General features: G+C 43.2%; 1 protein-coding gene across 1 annotated transcript in view; it reads right to left on the bottom strand.

The window, feature by feature from the left end:
- The window catches only part of CDH4 (cadherin 4), a 418,520-nt gene extending 391,785 nt beyond the window's left edge, over positions 1-26,735 (bottom strand). The window contains exons 1-2 of the mRNA XM_036395496.2: positions 26,596-26,735; positions 24,475-24,586 (exon numbers count right to left, since the gene is read on the bottom strand). Of these exons, the coding sequence (XP_036251389.1) occupies positions 24,475-24,586; positions 26,596-26,661 (178 nt within the window). The 5' untranslated portion in view covers positions 26,662-26,735. The remainder of the gene's footprint in view (positions 1-24,474; positions 24,587-26,595) is intronic.
- Positions 26,736-27,294: the final 559 nt, after the last annotated feature.

Genomic DNA, 27,294 nt, shown 5'->3' on the forward strand with positions numbered 1-27,294 from the left:
GTTCCAAGTTCAAACAGGGTTTTATGATGCTGCTGCTGATTCCAAGGTGCCCTAAATTGAGCATTTATTGAAAAGCCTGTTATGAATTTTGTCCTTCCAATTACTCCAGTAAGAGCAATGGAATTTGGCTGCCAAATTGCTTCCAAGGCTGAAAGATTTCATTTGCTTCAAGATTGCCTGTAAATAAGAATTCAACCCGTTTTTTTAAATATAAATTATGCAAAAGAATTTGACACCAAAAGGAATTTTGTTATGGACATTATTGGGAACATACTGAGCTCCATCCCTAAGAGTCCAACATTCCCCCTGTGGCTTTATCCTCAAGTTTCTTCAGAATTTACCCATGCACCTTGAGAACAAGAGTAGCAAAACCAAAAATCTCTCATTTAGAACAAAAAAATGAGACATTTAATTTTCCTAAACATACAGAGAGGCATGCACAAGATTAATCATTCAACAAAATGTTTTCCTTTTTGTATGAAAATACGCAGGGTGGGAATGCAAACAAATTATAATTATTTGGACTCCTGTTAAACAGACTAGTGAGCCTTATAATTAGTCACATAATCACTTTAAGACAAATACACTAAATAAAATAATGGATCCTCGGCAGTGCTCCACAGAAAAATGCTAACAATTTATGCTTTATTAATTATCTCACTGCTTTAACAAAGTTGGGAATTTGGAACCTCGGAGAGTTGCCATCATTGTTGGCTGGAGGATTCCACTCTTGGTGGAACAGAGGTGCAAGAGCAGAAAGGAACTTCCATGGAGTCCTCACACAGCTTTAAGATCTGCCCGTGGGGATGTTGATTATCCAGGACAATGGATCAGTAGAATTCATGTATTCCAATCCTCTCCTCCAAACACACCCCCAGCAGCCCTAATTGATTTCTCTGCTGGCTAATGACCAACCCAGATGCTCACTGACTTGAAAACGACTGACCAGCACTAAACAGTGTTGTGGTCACGTCCAATGAATCAAAGGCACTGAAAAGAGCTGGATAAGCTATTTTTCTGATATATAACCACAGATGCAACTACTTCTATTACTCAAATCATAAGGCAAAGAATGCTTCATCAACTGACTGCCGGAGTTATTGGAATTAGCCACTCAAGTGCCACTTGCAGGCATTAAAAATTCTTCAGAAAATTTCACATTGAGGTGTGTTCATGTGTTGCCCTACATGGAAAAAAAAAAAAAAACAAAAAAAAAAAAGAAGTAAGAAGCTGACATCACAATGTAGACAAGGAATGCCTGAAGCAGCTATAAAGGGAAGGCAGAAGCGGGGCAGATCTGTGCCAGGCCAAGCAGCTCAGGCAGGAACAGGCTGAAGCAGAGAAGCTGCCACATGAATCACCAACATGCCAACCAGGAAAGATGCTCCAGGATCAAAACTCACCACGTGCCAAGGTCACTTCAGAGAACACAAAAAAAGGTTCAGTGATGATCTCACATTAAAAGTTCATAAGCCCATCAGAGGAATTTTCTAATGAAAATTATTTTATCTGAAGAACTCTCCTAAGGCCAAGTAGAAATCACAGGTTTCAGCGAGTCTCCACTGAGAAGTAGAAAATTACATTTTAAAACACCACAGAAAGTGAAAGGATTTATAAGCAATATGGGAGTCCTTAAAGCGGGGTCTCATATCCCCACGTGATAGGGGGGACTTGCAAAACTGGGTTTTGCAATAGGTTTGGTATCACTCAGAAAAGATCTGAAAGAAGAGCAGGACATTCTTAGAAGTGTTTTTGCCTTTTTCACAGCATCACAGAGTAACCAAGGTTGGAAGGACATCAAAAAATGGGCTGGTGCAGCTTCAGAATTTTTATTTCTTGATCGCTCAGTAAATTGTCTATAACTTCAGTTGGAAACACAAGCTCTGACTTGCACCCAGAGCTACAGTTTTTGTTGCTACAATGATTTCAGCAATACCGATCCCAAACATAGCATTCAATACTTTTAAAGGCAGGAATGAAGAATTAGTTATGAAAATAACTTCCTTCAGAAGATCTTCAGAAAACAAGCCATCACCAGCAGGTATTATTGCTTGAATTACTCTGCTGGAGACAAACATGCCACACCACCATTCACAAAAACTCAGCTGCTCTCTGGACACGCACAACAGCTCGTGTTTTTTAAAATATTAAATGAAAAAGAAAATCCTTTCCTGCTTTAGTTTTGCTCACCCTTCTACTTTATGAAAACAATTTGCCTGCTTTTGGACTCTGGCTGTGACTACTTTGTTTTCACTTCCTCTGAATGCAAGGAATAATCTCGGTCACAGCTACTGAGATAAAAGCCAGGAGAATTCCTTTATTGTCCCACACAGACACGAGATGCTGGTGACATCTGCACCATCAGGAGTGCAACTGCACGCTGAAAGGGAACCTGCTGCCTCCACAGACCCAAACACACCAATCCTACTTCATTCATTTCTCTGATAATCGCACAGTTTCCTGGACAAACACATAACGTTGCAAGAACAGATCCATCCTGACAAGCAAGGCCAGCTGCATAATGCTCGTCTAAGAGGCAATAAGATTCATTAATTAGGCTGCTGCTTTAGAGTGTTGTTCCCCTGCAGCTATGTTCTGCTCAAGGGTATTTTCAATAGCATTGAATAGATGAAGCAATTACTAAGCAAAATCCACTAACTGAGGGCCAGTGTCAGATTCCTCAGGCCATGCTTTCAAAGGGGGTGTGTATAAATATATATATATTTATATATATATACACACACAAATATATTTACTTGAATGAGTGATCGCTTAAGGGAAAAAGGCAAAGCCAAGCAAAATCCCAGAGAGGCACAACCTGGTGTTCTCCACTTTTAGAGGTGTGATCTCTAAACCAAAACTCCCCCTTGGCAGACACAATTAAGATGTAGAAGGGCTATAGGATACCTGACTGTACATGCAAATCAGGTTGTTTGCTATCTAAAGGCACATACTTAACTCTCACAATCTATGGCAGGCAAAGAGAGCTTTATCCAAAATTATTTGCCCTCTTTAGTGATAGCAGTATAAGCAACTTGTAAAAATTGTAAAAACTGGGTTCCAGCTGAGTGTTCCCTGTTCAGGTATCTGACTTGCAGGGCACTCTTTTATTCCAGTAATACTATTTTTATAACATGACATAGTTCTAAGCATTTGAATTAAATAAACACAGCACAAATATTTTGGCTCTACTGTAAACATGTGAAAATATTTTCTTGTGAATTGTCGGGTTGGCTTTTTTTGTCCCCTTTCTGCTGCTTCAGTTACTATGATGTTTAGACTGTGCCTCATTAAATTTGGGAGCAGAAGTAAAAAAGTTTTCAGCAGAAGCATTATTTTCAAAGTTCAAGATATCTGTAATTCTAACTGATCTTCCACCTGGCATTAAATCTTCAAAGAATGTCAAGAAGTATCTTAGAAATTTGAGATGCCTGGCTGTATACAGAGAAGGAACAGATGCACCTCTGTAATTTGCCCATAAATAAGTAAAAATGAACCCATCAACTTTCCAGGGATACTTGCATGCACGCAGGCAAACACATCCTTTTTTCCCTTTTCTTGTGTGTTTGTGGTTTACTTTTTTTTTTTTTTACAGTTTTTAAATATCTTTTGAACCAGACCTTACAGGGTGCTGGTAAAAACTGATGTGTTTGTTTTTAGAAACTTACTATGCAGCAGTGCCATCTCGTAACCTTCTGCTACTGCCTTTGGCCTCCAAATTCAGGGGGACCCATCTGTGGCAGTAAACCACGCATGCACAAAGTACAAAACTTCTCCCAGAAATAGTGAAAGCTCCGTCTGCAAGAGCTTTCTTTAAGGTCACAGCAAGTCAACTGCTGAAGAGAAGTTATCACCATAAATTAAACTGAATTATTCCTGAAACCCAGCAGACACTTAACTGAACTCTCCCGGTTCCCTCTGTTCATTTTCATCTCCAGTTTTGGGCATGCCTCTGAGGAGAAGTGCACACCCTTCTCTCTCTCTCTCTTTCCTTTCTAGGGAAAGAAGGGAAAATCCATTAAAAATCCATAAATTTGAAAGACATTTAGCCGTCAGTTTTTTATGGTGAGAAATTTCACAAGATGGATCTAAAACTCAAGTTGTGGCCAATCCAAAACCACTTAGAGCACCCAAATTTGAACCTTTATTCTTTACAGATTAATAAACGCATTCTGACGACTCTTCTTCGGATTTGACCCATTTCTTTAAAACGTTGTGAAGTAGTAGCGGACACAATTTTTAAAATATCCTTTAAAGACACCTGGGCAGAAATGACACAAAATTTGTGGCTTGCAAACTCAGAAGGAGTCAGCCACTCGAGCACAGGTGAGGAGCTCCCACAGCAGGAAATCCTTCAGGCTGATGGCATTCCCCAGCCCGACAAAAGCCTGTCTGGGTGGGTGATCAGATGGGGCAGCACGCTGGTGCTTTGTTCTCCTCAGTAGGCTGTGCTGGGTTCTGTAATGAGCCTCAAGGCTGAATAACGCATCCAGGGAGGAATCCTTTCATTCCCTTATCGAGAAGGTGCAGAATGAAAAGAAACAAAGGAATCAGCTGGTTTCTGCTAAAGCATCCCGTGCCAATCACGAAGTTGGGAATGGAGGAGGATGTACATCAGTGGCTGGCAGTGGCTGCAGACTGCCCCTGCAGATACTATTTCCCCTCATCTCATTTCATGATACTGGCAGGCCTCTTTCCATTCTCCTTGGTGTTTTCTCGTCCTCCTTCAGGACTGCACAACCAGACACAGAGAACTTCCATGGCTTCAGGGGCAGCAGTGCTGACCCGGGCAAGGTCCCAGGCAGCTCAGGGTGTCTGTCCTGCTCTAAAGGCCACGAGTGTGACCACTGCCTCCCACCTGGCTCCCACACCTCCAGACAGGTGTAAGCTTCCCTTTCTCTTTTATTACTTTCTCCCATTCATAGATGATCAAGCTTGAAGAATCTTCTTTTTCAATTATTGAGGTCTAGAGGATGCCTTCTTCACTTTCTCAAAAAAAAACCCCACATCCTTAAAGACAACAGTAACACAGAAACCCCAAAACAAAACCAAAAGATAATGCATCAAAAATTCCTGAACAAATTTCTGTATCACCCTGCTCTAAAACATCATCTGAGCAGGAGACTTAACAGCTACCCAAAGGCATCTCCTGTTTATTAATTATTGACTTCAAGATAAAAGCTGTGAGACCTCACACATGGCCAGGATCCCACTGTGGCATTTGCTTTATAAACTCAGGTCAGAAAAATGGTGATCTCCATCTCAGAGATTATTTGCAATCTAAGAAAAGATCAAGAGATAGATACAGAAGAAGACAAGTGCACAATTGAACCAGTGTTAGTTAATAAGTAAGAACAATTCACATTTCGTTTGAAGCTTGTTTTTATTTGAAGACATTTATTTCTGTCACATCCTGACAGAACTAATAGTAATTCATCACATGTACCCCTGGAAAGGAGCAGGATGTCTGATACTTGACAGACATCCATCACTTTGCCACAGGTTACACACAAGTCCTCAATAGAGAGGACTACAATAGAGAATATATCTCACATCTGAATTTGAGGAAATAGTTATGAGCAGTATTCCCCTCCTTTTATAAGCTTTGATCAAGGAGACTCAAGAAATATGTTCTACCACGCTTTGATTTCACTTGAGGGCTTTTTGTTTTTAAATAGCGAATAAAGATGACAGGCAAATAGTCTAATTAGCACAAATATCCTGTTTCCTGAAACTTCGGGCAATTTTTAAACATCTCTTGCTCAGTGTTACTATGAAGCTCTCCATTCCCAACCCTGTGCTAGGGTGGTTCTTTTGTCTGACACAAAGACATTTTCCCTTTCCATTTCTGGAAGGAAACACGGCATTCCCTCCTGCACCCTCCCTGCCCTCCCACGTGGCAGTGGGACCCTGGATGCCCTCACATTCCAGAGGGTCAGGGGATTCTGCTGGGCTAAGGCACATCTGCTGGGAGTCAGTCAATCCCCATTTGCAGAGCTCAAGGGTCAAAGCATATTCCATTCCATTTGGTGGCTCCCCCCAAGGGCAAGTCCCCCACCTGTTGGGAAATCCATCAGGGCTCTTATTAAACCTCACGTGTTTTGGTTCTCTGTCAAAATCTTAATATTCTCTTCTCCTGCAAAGATACAACAGTCACCAGTACAGAGCACAAACAACCTCTGTGGATCAGTAGGACTTATGACAAGAAGATGATTATATTTGGCTAAGAACATGCCAAAATGAATCATGAAAAATTTTATTAATGCATAACAGCCATCAGTGCTGGACTGCCCTCAGCCTGAAGCGTGAGGTGACAGTCCTCGCAGCATCGAGAGCTTGTGATAATTGAAGTCTGAAAATATTCCACACAACAGCTGAAATACCAATTTATATTTAAAGAATATATTGAATTACCACAGATCACACAAAAAGGGGGACTAGAACTTAGGTATTCTGTTGCTGAACTTTTAGCTCAGCATTTTACGAAAGGCCACCTAGTTTTAACCTAGATAAGTTAGAAAGATTATTCAACTAATGTCTTCTCTGGAAGTCTGAAGCTCTAGTGCTAATAAGGGAATTTAATTAGATGGACAACTCTTGACAGCAATCCGTTTCCAATACATTTAGTATTGGAATAGGTCTGGGAGTTCCAAGATTTGTGGAAGAAATCCACTACTCATGTTAATGTGGAAAAATATCTGAAAGGTTTGACTAACCAAGATGTAGGCTCTTGTTTTTCTGACTTTATTTGTGACACATATCACATTGCCAACAATTACACCCACAGATGAAGCCCGTGCTCCAAATGCACACGCTATAAAGTTTGAGCAGAACTGATTTTCCTGTCTGTGTTGGTAAATCTCACTAATTCCCTGGAAATCAGCTGAGGACAACAAGCCATCCAGCAGTGCCCTCACATGGGACACCCAGTGTTTCACCTCCCTCCAGCAGCACCCAAAGCCCCAGGACAGAGCAGAGCTGCTGAGCACAAGGGCTCTGTACAACCCCAGAACAGGATCTCTCTTAAGTTATTTACAACAAAAAACACATGCCCACAGACAAAAGGCGCAGAATTAAAAAAATGCACAAAGCCAGTACTTCCCAAAATTGCAGAGGGAACCAGCCTGCCAGCAGGCTGATGAAGCACCTGAGATAAAGTAGCACAATCAATAACAAAGCTGCACCTTTAAAACCAGCAAGTGCAACGCGATCAATTCATATCGCGGCGAATAAAAGTAGCGTAATAAAAATCTGCAACTACAAGGAGCTAATTTAATGATATTTTATCAAGTGCTCACATTTCCAACCACTGTTGTTCACGGCAGAATGAAGCCTGTGTAAAAATATGTCATGAGTCAATATGGCATTCTGCTGAAGAGAAAAGACCCACATCATTAAAATCTTAAATAAGCTTTCATTAAGTAAAATACATTAAATTAGCTCTTTCAAAAGAATTTAATTAGTCAACACATGCAGGTTGCACTCACAATCTGCCATTGTGGTCTTTTAAGCCGTTCCTTTTCTTAAAGCTTTGTCAGAAGAAGGGTATTTTTTAATTGTTATTATTTTTATAATAGGGTGGGAAGGCACAGTTTCTTTATGAAAAGGACAAAGTATCCCTTGCAAACAGCAAGACACATTTTCATTGCTGCTCTGCATAGAGCACTGCCTTGTTAAGGCAATTTCAATCATTTTACGCATCTTCATTAAGTCAGAGATACGGTTCAGCTTTTCACAGAGAAAAACCTCAGCAGCTGCAGAAAAAAGGAGGGACAACAGATTCTTAAACAGAAAAGAGAAATTACCAGTTATCTAGCTTGAAATGAAGCCTCTGGGAAGCCCCATCTGCAGTCTCAGTCATTACAAATCACAATAATTACGTGAGCTCTCAGCCCATATATAAAATTTCAATACCTACGAAGAGTTGCAATACTGCAACGTCCACAACACAGAAACATTGCCAGCTCATTTTGCCAGGCTTCAGGCTACTTGTAACACCCAGAGAAGATGAATCAATAAAATGTTATCAGTAAAACAGTTTGATTCCTGCACAGTTAAGCGCACGGCCACTTCTATATTTCAATCCCCTCAGGTCAATATAATTTTACACAGTTACCCAATTCTCAGCAGTGAAATGATACTGGTAGATGGTTCAGATATTCTAAAGCACTTATTTCTACATGGGGGGAAAAAGAAAAAAGGACAAAAAGAATCTCTTGTTTCCTATCTGGTTCAAAATTGAGTTTTCAGATCAGTCTTAAAATGCAATTTTTTACCCCAGCTCCAGAAATTAAGTCCCTCTGAACAGTTCCCTCAGCCAAATCCTGGGTGTCCTGCTCACCCAGTGCTTAAACAGGTGTTTGGGAACAAAAACCAGTCAAATCTGGATTTGGCCTTTCAGTTGAACTAAATCTGAGACATTCTTAAAGAAGATGTAATTTCTGCCTACTCAAGAAAATGAGCCCATTTAAGCAAATTGAACTATTCACCAATAAATTCTGCTAGGTTAGTCACCACAAGGGCTGAAGAAACTCTAAATGCTACTGACAAAGACTAACTGCACAGTTAATACAACATTTTGCCTCAAATCCAGATAATTCTTCAGGCATACTCTGAACTTCCAGCTTCCCACCTGGGTCTGCAATGAAATAAAGCCTCAGGTTAATCTCATGCCTCCAGAGAGCTGCATTTTTTGCATAAATAAGAGCAACAAGTGTGCTTCCAAACCCAAGGAAAAAAATAATCATGTCTAATAAACTCCAGCGCTCTAGAGACAGGGAATTCTCACAAGGAATCTCTTTTTAGATACAAATCCGCCTTCCTTGGCATAGACAACATCCTAATGAAACAGAATAAACCTGTTATTGAACCAGCCATGGACACTGGGAAGTCAAGGGCAACTGATTTCAGCTGGACAGGACCTTAGTCCCAAAAAGCTAAAAACCCCCTGAATTTTATTTCTTCACTACCAATTTCATCTCATTTGTCTGCTTCATTAACTCCTGCACTATAGACAACACCAGTGCACTCAAAGGCAGGAAGTACTTTTTGGGATTTTTTTATTGTAATAAAAGACTGTTTATTCCCATATTCAGTTCTCAGAAAAAGAAATGAACATTTTAATAACAAGAAGATCCATAAAGAACCATCTTCTCTCTTGTCTCAGCTCTTTTAAAAAGCTTACTTAATCTTCAATACTTAAAGGATGGCGGAAATATCTGAGGAACAAAGTTCCCTGGTTTATATGGTGCAATTCCCTTGCCACATATGTCTTATTGGGAAATTACATGGATTTCCCAAATACTGGCACTAAATTTTTACTAGTTTAAAAATTAGCACGAAAGGCCAAATTGCTAAGAAATAAAGCACACAAATTTATGGAAAGACAAAGCTGCACTAACCCATTAATTTTTATATTTTGTTATATCACCAAAACTGTTCTCATTACCTTCTTCTGAACAAGTTTCCTAATTGCAAAATTCTCAGGCAGTAAAACTTAAGTGATCTCCATACTCTGCTTTCCTCCTAAATAATGAGCCAACCACCACAGACACACACAGGAGGAAGAAGCCTGTCTATTTTACTAGAAGACTGAGCTCATGAAAATCCAACTGCATCAATCCTTCTTTTATTATTCTTTCAAACTCCCCAAATCAAATAACTTTCTTGAGCTTGACTAGAGCCTTCTGAATAGAAATTCCACTGGGGAAAGAGGTTTTAGATTAACAGCACAATACATTCAGAAATCAATAGATAAACCCTCTGTGCAGCAGCTCTACCAAAGTCCATGAGACTGAACTAGGGTTAGAAAATAGAAAAAAAACACTCAGAAACAAATTTCCTGATCTGCCCACTTTTGTTTTTGCACTGAAACCAGCAACATGAACTTCACCTCTTTATCACACCCAGAGAATTGCTGCCTGATGTTCTGAATCAAAAATACTTTTTATTTGCAAAAACATATTCATCTTTGTATTAAAACCAGAGGGTTTGTTTGGTGGTGCTTTTCTTTTAATTTTTAGACTACAGAGATAAAGCTGAAAGGCAATAATGCATCTCCAAGATAACCAGATGTGGGGTGCCCATCCTGATACAATGCAAGCCCCTTAAAACTATAAAACAATGTGCCTGGAAGTCAGGTGAGGGAGAAGGAAAGAGTGAAGCTTCCAAACTTATGGAGAAAATTCCTTAAGCCTGGTCTCATCTTCAGTCCAACACCTGGCTTAGGCAGGATCAGCTTTGATTGTTCTACACGCTGGAAGCAGGATGACTTTTACTTGATCTGTTTGACCTTTTCTCTCCTCATTAACAGTTGTTTTCTCCCTTTGCCAGGGTCCCTTTTGCAACCACGAGGATTGGAGGGGAAAGGGTAAATCAGAGCAAGAGCAGGACTTGGCCAAAGACAACTGGACCAATTTCACTGCGAGCTGCAGTCCTGGAGCCCAACTGCAGAGCACAGCAGAGCTGGCTCTGCTCTGGAAATGCACAAAGCCAGCAGCTGCCAGAGAACAGAAAACATAAAACCAGCTCCTGCCTCTGCCCATGTGCCTGTTAGAGCAGTCACAGGCATCCCAGCTCTGTGGGATGTGAGCAGGGCACAGCTCACCACAAAGGGCACCTCCCCACTGCTCCCCCTTGGTTCAGCTCCAAACCTGCTCACATTAGGTGAGAAATGTACTGAGGCACAAAGGGAAGTGGATTTCCCCAAATTTTGGTAAGCTGAAATAGCTCTGATGGCACAAGCTCCTTGCCTCACTGGTGCTCCTGTTGTGTTATACTCATTAAATCCCGCATTTGTTATTTATTATCCTGCATTTCTGTAAGGCAAATCTAAAGAAACGTTGCCATGACAAACACAGTGGAGTTTTCATACTAGCCTGACCCCCATGATGTCCCTTCCCTCCATTAACAGAGCCCCACTTTAGCGTATCTCAACAAGACAATCAAAATATTTCCAGTCCTGCTGCCGTGAGCCTCACAAAGGGGCCGAGCGCCAAATCCAAAAATCCTTTGCAGCAAAGCAGAAGAGCTTTACACACAGCCAGACCTCTCAGATGCCATGGGCTAGGATACCATGTTATAAGGCTGTAAAACTATGGCCTGTGGCTCCAGTCCAGCCTGCAGAGTAATTTAATCTAACTCACAAAGAAATCAGGAAAATGGCCTCTGCTGTGCTGAATCAGCAGTGCTGGAAGCCGTGCCACCCTCGATCAGCTCGTAAGAGAGTGCTTTGTCCACCGTGCCAACTCTGTGTAGAGCAGCTATTGGGCAGAAGAAAGGACCAGCAGGAATATTATGTGCCAGATTTTCAGTAGATGTAAGTCAGAATACTTCCAATGAGTTAAGGAGCTGCACCGATTTACATCATTTCAGGATTATCAGGATTTACATCCACTGGAAGTTTCACTTCTCTTTTTTTTGTCCTTTAATTAAAAGAATGGTGTGGACTTGGCAGCAGTACCCCCTTCAAGAGACTAAGATTTGGGAAGGATCCTGAAAAAGTTTTAGGCTCAGGGAATGGCTATAAGCCATTTTTAGTTTAAAAAGATACAGTGGCCAAATTGAAATTCACAGGATGTATATAAATTCTGATCTATTCATGAGCAATATACATAAGCATATATTTTCACTCGTTACACTGGAGCTCCCTAAATATAACAATGGCAAAAGAACAGCAATAAATGAAAACTTTGTTCATTCAATCTGGTTATATATCACAAAAAACTATCAGCACAGATGTTATCCCTATTTATGAGTCACAACCAGAGCCAAAACAAATGCCATGTATTACTTAATTTTTTTTCTCCTAACTACAAGTGCCAAAAAAATGACTGCCACTGGGATTAGGAAAAAACACACAAGTGGAAAAAAACCAGGAGGTGCTGCTCCTGAGGAAGCAAGCCAACTAGGCAAAGTTTGGTTTGCTCTGATTTCCAAATAAACCCAGAACGGGCACAACATTTCTTGTGACCTCAGAGCAGTTTCTGTTGCTCATCTGCTCACCTCTCAAAGCCAGATCCATTATAAACCCTGCCTAAAACCACCCTCAGAAATGTGCACACATCTCACTTGTTACCTACAGGTGACCATGGTGGGGAGTGAACAGAAGGAAAGTGGGAATTTGGTGCCTGAGATGCTGAGATGGGAACAGATTTGATGCTTGAAAACCAAAAGTGAGCAGGACCTGTAGGTGTGGCCACAGGCAGAACTGCACACAGCTGCTCTGGAAGCTCCTTCTGTGGCACAGTGACCCACTCCCAGCCCAGCTGAGCCTCAGCAACACTTAAAAATAGGCTCAGAAATAAACAGGCCACTGTTACCAGGGCAGTTCAGCTGATATTACACAAGAACTTAAAAATAAACTGTTCCAAAAGCCACCTCAGGAAACAAAAACTGAAGGCAAAAGGCCTCTGTGTTGAAGGAATGAAGCCTCATTCCATCACATCTTTTTCATTACTCACCTCTGAACAGGTCAGTTTCAAATCTCCTTCTTCCAATGAGTCCAATTTAAATGTGTTCTTCAAAGGCTTCTGCAATTTTAACAGTATTAAATTTTATGCCTCCTAAGCTATTTATTAGCTGGGGAAGAACTTAATTGACATCCACCAGATATTAACTTTTTCTGAGCATGTGTTACAGATTTTGATATATAACCTTGAGGTTTTTTTTCTTTACTTTTTGCTGTTGGATTTGTTGGTTTGTTTGGTTTCTTTGTTTTTCCTTTTTCAGGACAGCTCTCCTAAGAAGAGGTTTCTCAGTGTGTGGATTCCCTACAAATTTCTCCAGGAAGTGCAGACAGATATACGGCAATAAAAGGCTGCTCATAAGGGACCTGATGCAATGAAAGGTCAAAAAAACCACTTAGACTGTTAATAAACTGTTGCAGAAATATTGTCTTTGTTTTAAGTCTCCATAATTTCCACCACTTCCTGACCACACAAACCCTGGCCCAGCAGTTCTTGGGAGTCCCCAGGACTCTAGGCACCCACAACACTTCTTCCCACCCACCCTTATTTTAATTTTCTATTTTTTTCTTCCCAAACAGCTCCACTCCACAGATGTCAAACTCTCCCTTTTACAGGTGCATTGCCAAAGGACACAACTGCTGCATTTACAGAACTTTGCTTTATCATCCCAGCTCCCAAGCAATGAAATTTGCTCTATTACTGCACAGGTAAAACTGGCTGTGCCACCAATGCTTGGTTCTGCTGCTCTTTAGCAGGATACACACGATGTCTCAATTCACAGCAGAAAGGGAAAATAAAACTTTGTTTTATTGAAAATTGCAGGAAGATTCATTCTGGTGAAATGCCTCATGTGCACGGCTCTCTGCCAAAACAGCAAGGCAAATTCAGCACTCGGGAAGCCCCACAGTGCCATGCCCTGGGCATGCAGTGAGCAGGGTGGGATAAAACCTCTGCCAACACCAGCCCAGGCTCTGCCAACACCAGCCCAGGCTCTGCCAACTGTCCCTGTCCACACAGCCCTTCTGGGAGCATTGCTGAGCCTGGAAATGCCCTCCAAGACCATCCACCACTCACTGTCCCCTGTCCCCAAGTGCCACATCCTCATGGCTTTTAAATCCCCCTGGGATGGTGACTCCACCACCGCCCTGGGCAGCTGGGCCAGTCTTGAACAACCTTTTTGGTGAAGAAAGTTTTATCCTGCCCAACCTAAATCTCCTCCCTTTCCTCTTGTCAGGAGGTTTCAAAACCACCTAGTATAACTGGAGCAGTTTGCTTGCTAGCAGATACAGCAACCAGCCTTTTAACTTTGAATTTCTCTTATATCTGAGACTCCAGGCAAACAAAAAAAAGAAGAAAAATCTTTCAGTAAACTTTGCACAGAGATAATCAATCTCCTATTCAGTTATTTGAACAGGCATCTAGAGTTTGGCGTTCCAGAGATCACTGAACTTCTCCTGATGAGGGTCTCTTCTTGCAGTTTGAAAAGAGGATGGGGAAATCTTTGGGTGCAATCCAAACATTTTTTTATAGCTGCAATCCTTGAATATTTCATCACTCCAAATGTTGCCCTGACCTATAGTTTCTCCTTCATCCTACCAACCATACATATATTTTTCTTCATCCTCAACCTGTCCCTTCTGTCCACAGGCAAAGGAAAAATCCAAACATGAAAAATCCTTTTTTTTTTTAATCATGCCATTTATCCACATTGCTTTGGCCTCTACAGAGGACCAAAAGGAAGCACTGAATCAATGAAAAAATGTTCAGAAGCCCATAAAAGGTAAATAAATGGAAAGTTATTTTCCAAAATAATTCAGGCACAAAATAAAAATATTTAAGGTTTATGGAGATGAGCAGAACAGTTGTCTTTCATGTGTAATTGTGTAAACCTGTTTTGAAGGGAGCAAAGCAACCAGCCAGCAACATCAGGCTCCTAAAAGTCAAGCAACAGGGCACACAGAGTCTGAAACAATGACTTTTTCTGCCTGTCCAGGAAAGGATTTTCACTGGGAGCAAAATACTGGAAATTCTCTACCCCAGCTCTTTTTCCCCTCTAGACTGAGATGCTCCAGGAGATTTCAGCAGAGTCTCTTCTTCCAGCACAGGGAGCAGCATCTACCTTTCTTCAGTCACCAAAACACACAGGCATGATGGGCAAAATTAAAGAGAGACGCTAAACAGTAAAATATTTCACTGTGGGCTAGGCCTCCTAAAAAGCTCTGTGAATAACACAGATCTATAAAAACAGGCAGTGCAACACCCTGTGCAGGGTGAACACCTTGCTTTCCTCACCCTCCAGGATGAGGTGGAAATGGAACACAGCAAAGTGGAATCCCCAGCCAGCAGTGGAAACAGGTCACACCAGAGTGCATATTCCACACCCAGCTACAACCCTGCTTTGGTTTTAATTTAATCCTGCTCTTCCAGCTCACCTTGGCATTAGTAACAGCTCTGTCAAAGAAAATGGCTTTTAATGAGCAGACCTCCAGCATCCTGAGGAAAGCCAAGGTGAGCATTTTGTCCTGCAGCCTGGACATTCCAACAGTAACAGCATTTTACTGAAATTCCGTGAACCTAGCCTAGGCTTTAACTTGGAATGTCTCCAAATGGTGAAAAATCAAAGGTCCCAATGTTTGTAATTCTCATAAAAGTCAGGGCAAGTACTGATAACTGAGGACATTTGGAATTGTGTTTCCACAGATCCCAACTGACAATATCAAGACATTAAAGGCTCTGTTCACCATTCCCATTTTAGTTCCTGAAATAACTACCCAGAGCATGTTCTAATAGTGCATGGTCAGAGCAGAAGGCTCTATCACATGGGCTCTGCCACAGCCTGTTTTGAACTGGGTTTGTTCAATCCTTTATTAACAGAACACATAAAGAAATATGCAGCATATGCTGGTTACATCTGCAAAGCATCCACAAGCAGGATGCAACTGCAACTCTGTTGGATGTCAAGATCAGAACTCAAAACAATCCAAACCAGTTAGATAAGGCTGATGGTAAAACAAAAACAAGATGTAATTCAAGAGAAGAGGAGCAAGGCAACACGATTCAGCAGGATTAATCAACTACACATACAGAAAATGACTGGGTAGGTAGCAGTTCATCAAAAAACGATGTGGGAGGTTATACTGGATCACAAGCTGAACATGAGTCAACAGTATCATACTGCTAAGAAAAAAAGCAATCATCACATTAGATAAATCAAGTGGAGTGTTGCCTGCAAAACAGGCAGAGTAATATTCCCTGTCTGTTCAGCACTGTGAGACTTGGCTGGCAGCACCACATCAACCTGGAGTATCGTGTTAGTAACAAAGACAAGGGCTCAGAGGAGGGAGCCAAGCACAAGACACAAAAGGCAAAAAATGAGAGGTTCAGCCTAGAGAACCTGAAAAAAAAAATGCACATGTGTCGGGAGAAGAAAAAAAAATCAGCAACTGTTCTGTGTGTCCATAATAAATACAAACAGGGTTAAATTGCATCAAGAGAGCTCCACTTAAACTCAGAGGAAGGAAAGGGAAGCAAAGTAATATATTGGCTTTGGTCCCCAGCCATGGATCTTCAAGTCCACATCAGGGACACAAAGCTGTTACAGGGGAGCTGCTGGTGCCCTGGGGAAGGAGGTGCCCCAGAAACCCTCCTGAGCTCCCCCAGTCCAGCTCTGAGCCCAGCAAACACCAACACACAGGTCCAGGTGTGACCACAAACTGCTCTTGGTGGCATTTATACAGAGTTATTGGCTCACCCCCACTGACTACATCAGGAACAAACACGTTATTACATTTCATACTTTAAACCAGTCCTGACTGGCACTCTATCACCTGTAGTAACTTCTTTATTTTCCACCATCTTACCAAGCTGGCGTGTTTTTCTTTCTTATACCAGTAATTCCAATATGCTTTTCTTGCTACATGGTGAAATAACAGACATTTGTTTCACTGACCTGCCTTTTATGATTCTCTAGACATGAACTGACAGAGGGAGTTGATACATAGCTCAGTATAGAACAATTCTTGTAATCTTGACTATTTATCTTTGGATAATTGCTACATTCATAATTATTTTAAAGACAATTTCGTTTAATAAGGATTGGAATTACTATGAGACAAACTCATTGTAACAAAATTTGTGACTAACCTCTGAACTGCTAGGAAATTGTGATTTATAATAGGCATAGTAATAGCATTTAATGACTGCAGTGCTTCTGGGTATCAATGAAAACAGACTGGCTCATTTCAAAGCAGAAAGGGCATCTATTTTACTTTTTCCTCCTCCATGGGTGGCCCATACATATCTTCAGGGTCCTTGGAGGAGCTTCCAACACCCCCACTGTGGGCTGCACACAGTGGCTGCCAGTACCAGGCTGGCGTTAATGGGCTGCAGCTGATGAGCAGCACAACCAGCACAGCCCTGAGTTACTGCCACTGGCTCCCTGCTACAGAACAGTGGCACCAGAGTAGTGAGGGCATGGCAAAAAAAAAAATTATAAATTTGTATTGGAAGGGAGCAGGAAAAGGGAATGTGGATGCTGCAGCCCGGGGTCACGAGGCACAGGGTGGCTGAGTGTTCCCAGTGACAGTGCAGCCCATATGCCAGAGCATTTGCCACTTCACGCTCCTTCTGTGCGACTGCAATCCAAAATTAATAAATAAATTAGGGATAATGAACATAAACAAGAGAAATCGCAAGCCTGTGGCAAAAAGAGATCTTGTTCAGCCCAAGCGTTTTTCATGTCGCAGAAAACTCGCTTAGGAAACCAACATCCTCCTGAAAGGAGTGAAGTAGCAGCTTATAAGACAAATATTTTGGGTCAAACAGTTGCTCCACATGTTCTCTTTCATTCTACTAAAAATAAAGAGGAAACTGAGTGCTTTTTCAATGTAAGTGTTACATTTCCTTATGCCAGGAGACAAACTATGCCTAGGTTAAGTCTGGACATTAATGGAAGCAAACAGCTGAATGCTGGTCCCTGGTGTTTCAATTATTCCCTCTTTAGAGGTTGTGCTTCCAAGAAATTAAAGAAACACAACTTCCCAGTAATGATCATGTTTTGCAGGCTGTTGCAATGTTTTTATTTAAAGCTGTGTGATTTGTATTGAAGAAAAGCTCAGTTCATCCCTCTGTCTTTTCATCTTTTCACCTGCAGAGAGTCTCCCAGGGTCAGAGCCCCGTGGAGGCTGCAGAGCTGCTTGCCCAAGCCCCTGCTCAGCACAGGGACAGCCAAAGCAGGCTCCAGCACCAGATCCAGATGGGTTCCAAGTACCTCCAAGAACAGAGACCTCATGGCATCTCTGAGAAACCACCTCCAGTGTCTGACAACCCTCAGGCTGAGAGTTTCTTCCCACATTTAAGTGGGGTGTCCTGCATTTCAGTGTTAGCACCCATTTTGTTCTGCCCTTCTTCCTCTGTGCACCTCATCTCAGCACATTCTCACAAGGAGTTTATACAAAATTATAAAGTCCTCTCCAGGCTAAACAATCCCAGCATTCTCATTTCAGATATACTAATAAATAAATATTAAAATAAAATATCTAAAATATATCATGGCATCCTGAGCAGTAAGAAAACCCTGCCATGGCAGGGCTGGCCAAGGACACTCCTGGGCTTTCCCTGGATAAACAACCCTGGGGGTCATGTAGGCACCAAAAGGAAAATGGATTTGAAGACAAATACTCTTCAGAATCTTTGGCTAGGGCACAGAAGGTTTACATACACAAAAAGGGACACAGATCAATTCCACTGAGCTTGCAGAGGTTCCTCCTGCAGTGCTCCACATCAGGATCTTGGGGAAATCTGCCTGGAACCACAGGCACAGCTCATCCCAACCCTCCTGCCAAACCACTCAAAGCTGCCAAGGACTGGTCTTAGTTCTTACTACTTCCATTTGCCTGAAAATAAAAAATTCCACTTGATACAGCGATGGCCTTAATTCTGAATATTCCAGTAACCTCAAATCAAACAAACTCCCATCTTTCCCTATGTTACTCAAATTCATTCTATGAGAAACATTAAGCAGCAGATTTCCAATGAAATCCTATCCTCTGTAGTTTTAATCTCTTCTTGCCCTTCAAATAAGACTTTTAAGTATTATCTATATTGCTAAAATATTCTATGAGCTGTGCACATGGCCCATGCTGCTGTGGAACCAAGTACTCCCCCAGCTTGAGTTTGCAATGAAATAAATCCCATCTAAAAAAACATGAGACTCGTTTCCAGGGTAGAAATTAAGGCAGAAGGAGGCCTGCACATAAATATCAATGAAATTAGGCAATGAGAACTGGCATTAGGTCAATGAAAATTAGGCAAGAAAATATTTCACTGCTAGAATAAATAAGTTTCAATTGCCACATGCAAAACCGTAATTTCCAGAATGCTTTCAGCATCTGCTCTGTGAGATCAGAGCTCATGAGCTCTGTCAGTGACAGTCAACTCCTGTACAAAGAACTGACTTTAAAATTAACATTTTCCAACCTTAAAAGCCCTAAAACGATCAGCTTAGCGTTCAAAACAACAGGTATTTCACAATAAATAACTAATTGATACTGTTCCAGACACAGCTTATTTCCTAAAAGCCTAAGCATAAATAAAGAAATGAATAAATTATTCAACAGAAATTGTTGTTTCATCTTCTTCCTTAATACCTATCTAGAATGCCTAATTTGAAGCAGCACAATTCTCTAACAGAGAAATCCCTGAAAAAACAGAGAAGCTTCAAGTCTGTTGTTGAAGAAGCAGATTTGTTCAGATAAAAATCAGTTAACTCCCCAGAATGCAGAAAAATGTAATTTTGCTTGGGTTTGAGGAATTTGGTTCAAAGCTCTGAACTAGAAAGCAATATATACAGTTATTAAACAGTGTAAGGGGATTAACTCTACAGAGTGTTATTGACTACTCCAGTCTCATTAACTGCAATTTTATTTAGATAAAAATGTCATCTTAAACATCATTTTTGTGTCAGAAGTTAGATCTGAAGAAACACATTAAAAATACATAGGCATCAGCAGTTCCCTGCTCTGCAGCAGCTCTTTCTGGGGTCTCCCCTGGAACTCATGATGGAAATGATGGTTTTGATTTGCAACGTGCCCATCACGAGAAACTGCTTTTAGGAGAAGTTGTCCTGCAGAATGTGAGAAGTGCTTTCTGAGAGGCAGCTCCACTGGAGCTTGTGCAAGCTGAACACAGAGAGCTGATGCCTGCCTGCCTCTCTTTGCTCCAAGAAAGGAGTGAAGAAAGGTGAGGGTGAGTTCTGGGCTCCAGCGGCCGCTCCCCTACTTTCAGATGCTGTTAGGGAACTGTGAAGCTAATTACGTGTACAATAACTGCAGTAACTGCTTTTCATGCAAAATCACAGACCAGAAAATAATGAAAACACGAATGGAAAAGCCTCTCTGCTTTTTTCAGCTCTGAGCAGCTTGGAGAAGGCACTGGCTATTCCGGGAGGCTGCAGCAGAACTGCTGCAAGCACCGAGCAGCCCTAAGAGGTGCTCAAAAAAATCACCAAACACCAGAACAAATCCAGCATTGCTCAGGCTCTTCCCTTCCCAAAAGCACCCTTAGGACACACCAGAGGGCACCTGGAAGACACAGGCATGACTGTGGGCAGGGCAGCCTCAGGCATCCACACACCCTTCAGAGCCTGTGGGAAGCAAGCTCCTGCCAAAACTGACAGCAGATGGGTACTGGGTATTTTCTGGACTCTGAACCCAGGAAAAGTGGGAAGCCTGCACCATCTACAGTATTCTCCACTATCCCAGGAAAATTGTGGATGCTGGGGTTTTTTGGTCTATGCAGTCAGTATTTTCTAAAGTAGCATTCACAGCCTTCTTAAGTTTTAATATTGGATGTGGTGAGGGCTAAAAAGGATGGAGGTTTTGAAATCTCAGTGGAGAGAACAAAAAGCTTTTGACCATGAAGAACATCCTATCTCTCAAAAACTTACAAGAGATTATCTCTATAGTGAATTCTTCTTTAAAAAAAAAAAAAAGCGGTATTCCAATAGAGCTTTTATGTATTTTTTTTAAACCAAAAATCATGCTAGTAAAAAATCCTAGAATAGAAGCAATTACATTTTTATGCATTTGCATGAGCTTGGCTAACTTTGGTTTCATACATTTTCTTAGAGCAGAACATGCTGGCAGAGTTTATTCATCTCCTCATATGAAAATAAAGCGTGCTGCCACACACTTGTCCCCAAACGTGGCTGCCCACACAAGAGAAGTTCCCCTGCTCCATCAGCACAGGCACTGCTCGGGCTGGGCACAGACACACGAATCACTGCACACCAAGGGATGCACAGAAAACACAACAACGTGGCTCTACCTCTCATCTGCTCGTGTTGTCTGCTGTGAGCTGTTTTGTTTAGGTGTGTTTGAGAGGTGCTGGAGCCTGGTGGGGCCACACTGGAGGAATAATGCATTCAACACCCTGATGTCATCCCACCCACTCCCAGTCACCACAGCCTCACGGCCTGCCAATTAAACCTCCACTTCTCATTCTGAAAAACATCTTTTCTTATTAATCATAATCTTAAAAAACACTACAAAAAATCCAAAAGGGCATAAAGCCAATAGCAAGAGTATCGTACTGCTCACCACTTCCAGCATCCTTCTCTCCCTCCTTCCCCAAGAGGCCGCTGGTCTTCATCGCTCCCAAACACTGAGTTCACATCAGGAATCAGATCCCCTGGGACACTGCTGAACTGCTTCAGTGCAGCCCCACATGGCCCTGCTCCCCACCCCTCAGGACCAATGCTCTCACCACGTTAAGTTAACATGAATAATTAACAAAGAGGAAAAGATCCCTGTGCCACAATCGTCCTCTGCCATACTGCAGACATGGAGATCTTTCCCTTAGGCTAAAGAAGAAAATACTTAACGAAGCTATCTTAAACATTCTCATGCATCAGTGATCAAGACTAAGTTTATTATCCTGCAAACAAAAACAAAGACAAAAAAGTATAACAGATTACACCCCAGTAGCTTTCATTAAGAGATGCAGTGATGGCATTTCTGAGGAAGGCACTGGCTCCACAAATCACCTCAGCCACCACCCCATCATCAGGCCACAGTGTTGGCAGCGATGTACAGCGTGTGGTATTTGTGGCACTACTGGGGAAAACTATTTTAAGTCTAATTAACATGAAATTTTTAGAATGCAGATGCTTTTCATTTATACATAAAACAAAATGCCGTGACATTTCTCCCATCCATTTATCATAAACAAGTTAATTACTGTGTAACAAATAGCTCCTGCTAGAATCTGTATGTTTTGAGCATGTTAGAGAGCTGACTCAGGCAATAAGATGAACCACAAAGTAGTAGCTAATAGCTTACGGCATACTTATAATAAAACAATGACTCTGTAAAAGCTCTTGTTGTCAAATTAAGGCTAAGCTATTTCCATTGGAATAAACCAATTATAAGCAGTGATTATCTGTTTAACTTGATTCAAACCTAGAATACTATAAACACTTTCATTTTGATGCATTCATAACAGTGCATACATTTGAGAGCTGGATCTTGCAAAGCTTAAAAGGGAAATGCTCAGTTTATTTATTGCCACACAGAACCATGAACGTCCAAATTTCTCCATGGCGTGGAGGAATTTCACCACCATGCTGAGGGCTGCATGCTGCCTGATTTCTGATGGATAAACCTTCAGGGATAAACCTGTCCCAGGACTGCCCACCTCTCCTTCCTAAGGACAAGGTGAACATTATCCATAAAAACCTCATGTTCGCTCTGTGAAATCCCCCAAGAGCCACCCAAGCTACAGACATGCTTTTTCCAACCCCCAGATTCCAGGAAAGCACTGACAGGTGAATTTCTGCCTACTTTCTTTCTTTTTTTTTTTTTTTTCTTTAATTCAGGCAAACAGTCCCATTTGGCCTGCAGATGAATTACTGAATGCTGATGAATAAGATGGTGGTAGCTGCTGGCAGCAGAGCTTTGCGTGGTAAGATGGTGTGAAATAGTACATATGTCAATCTATCAAACATGATAATGTAAGCAATCTGAACCCATTTTTGGTCTGAACTATTGTACAATACTTCACCCAGATGGAAGAAAGAGATAAACATTTTATGCTTCAGACACATCAAGTGCTAGGAAGTAAAATTAAACCTAAACTGGAAAACTACCAATTTTACATGCTAGAGTATATATAAAGAACAACACAAGCATGAAGAATTTTCTTGCCCATTATTGTATAAATTAATTAGATATATTTGCTTTCTATGATAAACAACAGCATGTATTTGACTGTAGATTAAAAGGTGCAAAGATGATAATTTACTTATTAGCAAACACAGCACTTGCACTTTTTTTCTTCCTTCTTTTGTTGAGAAAATGCTTTTAAATCATGGAACCTGTGACAACGTTATCAGGACGTGAATCTTACAAGTGGGGCATGGATACATAATGTCCCCAGGGTGAGTTCAGCCCTAAATCAGAGGCAGGGTTGCCATGACTAATGTAAAACTACAACCGGTCCCTAAAGGATAAAATCAAATAGAAATATATTTTCATTCAAATCAACTTGACAGCCTGTGTAAATATAATTTCCTATTTAAAAATGATCAGTTAAACCAGAAATGAAATGACAGCCACTGTGCTGTTTTGAAAGTCACAGCCACCTAATGCCTCTGAGCAGACCCTTCTGCTCCATCCCTGTTGTCCACCTCCATAAACACAGCACAATTTATCAAGCACTAAACTGCAGAAAAACCACTCTTCTGAGCAAATATATTTATGACACAGCTTTCTACAGTACTCAGAGAACATTTTTTATCAAATAATTTGCAAAGCTAAAAGAGCATGAAATCTACCCAGTTTCCAGACTGACCTGTAAAGCCGCCTTCACACTTAGGAAAAATTGCTACAAAGTGGAAACTATTGGTATTTGGTCTCTTTAGGGTTGCATAATCTTGAGCTTGTCCATCCCAATTCCCTCACTGGTTACCCTTCAAACTAAAATAACTCCCCAAGGTCTACTAATTAATGCCAGGCCAGTCAAGAGAATTCCTGAACAGCAACACTAAGACAACTGGGCACAGAAACAAAAGTGATTGCCAGCTCATGCAGAGCAAAAATGTCCAGTCCTGGATTCTGCTGAAGCCAGAGAGAACACTGACAACTCTCCCTCTCTTCTGAGAAAAATCAAAGTAACAGAGCAGGAGTTTGGTGTGGAGGAAGACAGAAATCCCAGCTTTCTGGCACAGAGACATGCATGCAAGCAAACTGTACTCAGGAAAACACTGCAAAATACAGTTATAAAGCCTTGAGTAGAGCACCAAGTCCTGATATGCTCCCCAACTTCCTGGGCTGCTGGAGGATTCTGATCTTCAAAAATTCTCTTGGAATAAAGTATTTTTCTGTGTCATGCAAATATAAAGTTTAATTATTTTTAACTTGAAAAGGAGACAGAGCAATACACAGGATAATCTACTGTTATTTGGATTATGAAGACATCTTAGAGTTTACAAGCACAAAAGTGGTTATAATCCTGCAATTACTATAAAGCTAATTGGTAGTTTCTTTTTGCCTGTGTTTTCATGTTGTCAGTGGGGCAGTAATGAAAATGAATGCCACATTTGTGAACAGAATGTCTGTAGGCTTGTTTACCACATTTCCAACAACAACGTCTGCTTTATCATCCATTTCAAAGCAGAGATAATTTAGGGATCTTTGAATTTCATACATAAAAATACTTTCTAAAATATCAGATGCAGAGTTCCTTCAGACAGGGTGGGAGTGGGAGACTCAAGAGTGAAGTGATGACCTCGCATGGTGTAACAAACAATCCACCTGAAGCAGACAGCAGCGGACTTGAAATGATTCATCTGTATTCAAAACTGTGCTCAGGTAAACCACTTAGTGTTTCATCCTCCTACAAACATAATTCTGCAGACAATTTCACCATCAAAACCAGCATCTTTAAGCCTCCTTTCACCTCCTGAAAATACAGTTATTGCAGAAGCTATTAAGCTTTTTATTCCACTTACCTTTGAGTAACTTCTGCCCTTCCATGATATTCTGGGAGATGAATGCTGTGTAGTCTTGTTCTGAGAAGCCAGGCTTGCATGTGGGTCTAACTGTAAGATCCCCATTGTGTGCCTGCAAAAACAAAACAAGGAAAATGCACACCATGACTTTTGTCGTTTGGGAAAACGTTTTGCACCCAGTGATGAAGTGTTTAGGCATGAGCAAACCTGAACAGTAAAGCAGTGTGCAAGTAGAAGTTGCTTGTGTTAGAGTGCCTATCTGTTGGAGTGGATCCATACTGTAGCTGCAAAAAATAAAATGGGCCAGCAATAGTTGCCTGACTACAAGAGAGCATTGTTTGTAGGAAGGCTGGAATACTGGGCACTGTCAGAAGAGGGGAGGAAACAAAGAGCAGCAATTCATCAAGGCGCTGTGCTCGCACTGGAGACACGCAAAGGCCTGATGTTGCAACATCCAAACCACCGAGGTTAGCTACCGAGAAACTGGGCAGACCCCAGCACCGAAGGGGGAGAAACACAGGAGCTGCGACCAGGTGAGGACACCCTTCCTTCCCCTTCACCCTTGCAGCAGCATCCCAGGCTCTGCCTGCTCCAGCCTCTGGGACCCTCCAGGCTCTGCTCTTGCCCCGGCAGTGGGAAGGAATGGAGGGATTCCCAATTAAAAACGTGACAATGCACAGAATCGTGCACAACGTGCCAGCACCCAGAGGGACGCAGCCAACAAAACACTCAGCTGCAACTTTGGACTGAGCAGAGGATCCAGCCCCAGCCACAGGGACGGGACAGTCCAGTCAGAGCAGCCCGGGCTCCTTGGGATTCCCCGGCAGAGAAGGTCCCAGACCCCAGCTCCAGGGGAACTCGCTGACAGCACACAAGCCCGTGATTTATGCGTGGAGAGTGCCAGGTGATTTACGCACTAACAAGTGCTGGTGGCAGGGGATTTCTAACGCGCCCGGGCTGCCGGCAGAGCCAGCCAGAGCATCGCTTAGCGATGCTGCCGGCACCTCCGCCGCCTCCAGAGCCGGCAGCGCCGGCTGCAGCCGGGGGAGCGGGAGCGGCGCCTCCCCGCAAAGTGCAACTCCGGGCGGGCACCTGCCTCCCCGGGGAGCACAGCAACCCCCGCAGCCCCAGACACTCCCGCACACAGACTGCGCTGCGCCAGGGACACAGAGACCAACAGGAGAGAAGGAAGGGTCCTTTCGGATGAGCTTAGTAAGCAGAACACAAGCCAATGTACTCGGCTTAAAATCACGCTCGGGAGACGGATGCCAGCTACTGCATGGGAAGCGCAAGGAAGCGGCGGCTCTGTTGGACTCTGACCGCGGCTGGCAAGATGTTGCCATTAGGACACATTTCAAAGGGTCTCACCGAGCATAGCGGGCTTCCAATCTGAAATCGCCCCGTTATTAGAGCGGTGCTCGCTAGACGAGAGCGCATCGGGGCTATTCCTGGGCACCCACCAGCCTCCACGAGGCTCGGGACATCCTCACGGATTCTGCTTGGCACCGGGGGATTGAGGCAGAAAAATAAGCGGCTCTTGTTCCCGCAGCCAGCCCAGCCCGAAAGCCAGCAGCCGCCCGGCTCGCTCTGTAACACTGCAGCCACGCGTTCAGGCGCTTGTTGATGTTCTACAGAAACCCTTCAATTTCAGGCGCCGTGGGAATAAAACCCTAAAAATCCCGAACTTTCAGAGCATCACCACCGGGCCCGCTCGGTTGGGTTTATGGGCTTGTAAAAATAAAAGTTAGGGGCTGCAGCGGGCGCGGGCTCCGCGGGGCTCGGCGGGGAGCGCGGCCGCGGGGGCTCGGCGGGGCTCGGAGCGGCTCCGCGCCGGGACGCGCCGCTGCCCCCGAAGTTTCTCCGGCGAGGCGCAGCGCGGAGCGTACTTGTGCCGGCACCGCGGCGGCACCTGAGCGGCGGCTCCAAAAAAACAACAATTAAAAACTGCACAGCGGCGATTCGATTTAAAAAAAAAAGGAGGTGCGAAACGGCAGCGCGGCGGGAGCAGCGGCAGGAGCTCCGCGCACCCACCACCATCACCCTCACTCCCCGAGCCCGAAGTTGCCGCGGCGGGCGCGGAGGAGCCGCGGCGGGGATGGCTCCGCGCCCGTTTCCACTTACCGCCGCCGAGCCCCAGACGGGCAGGAGGAGCAGCAGCAGCAGCCGCCGCCTCGGGCCGGCGCTCATGTCCGCGGCGGGCGGATCGGAGCGGATCGGAGCGGAGCCGTACAGCGAGGAGCGGAGCGGAGCCGGCCGGGTCCCGCGGCCGCTCCGGGCTGCAGGTGAAGCGCCCGCCGCGCGCCGCCGCCGCGCCCCGCCCCGCGCGCGCGGGCACGCGCCGCTTAAAGCGACAGGCACCGCCCCGCCGGGGGGGGAGCGGGGATGAAGGTGATGATGATGGTGGTGATGATGATGATGATGATGATGATGATGATGATAATAATAATAATAATAATGATGATGATGATGATGGAGGGGGAAAGGGGTTCGGCAGTGTCTGCCGCTTCCTCTCTCAGTGCTCTGCCGAGCTCCGCGATCCGCAGGAGCCTCGTCTGTCCGGAGAAGAAACTTAAGCGTCCAAATTGTCGCGAAAAGCTGGTGTGTTCCTGGGAAGGAAGCCCAAACCAGCCGGCGCATGCAGGGAGATCATGGGTTCACATCACAGAGCACGCTGCTGATGATGCCAAGGCTGTGGTTTGATCACTGCCATTCACTGAAGGGTTGGGTTTGAAGATCTGTGCCCCTTCCAGCTCAGGTTTGGTGATTCCCTGATCATCGTGTCCAACCACCAACCCAGCACTGCCACTGCCACCCCCAAAC

This window comes from Molothrus ater, chromosome 17, assembly GCF_012460135.2.
Source record: "Molothrus ater isolate BHLD 08-10-18 breed brown headed cowbird chromosome 17, BPBGC_Mater_1.1, whole genome shotgun sequence".
In the NCBI taxonomy this organism is placed as follows: domain Eukaryota; kingdom Metazoa; phylum Chordata; class Aves; order Passeriformes; family Icteridae; genus Molothrus; species Molothrus ater.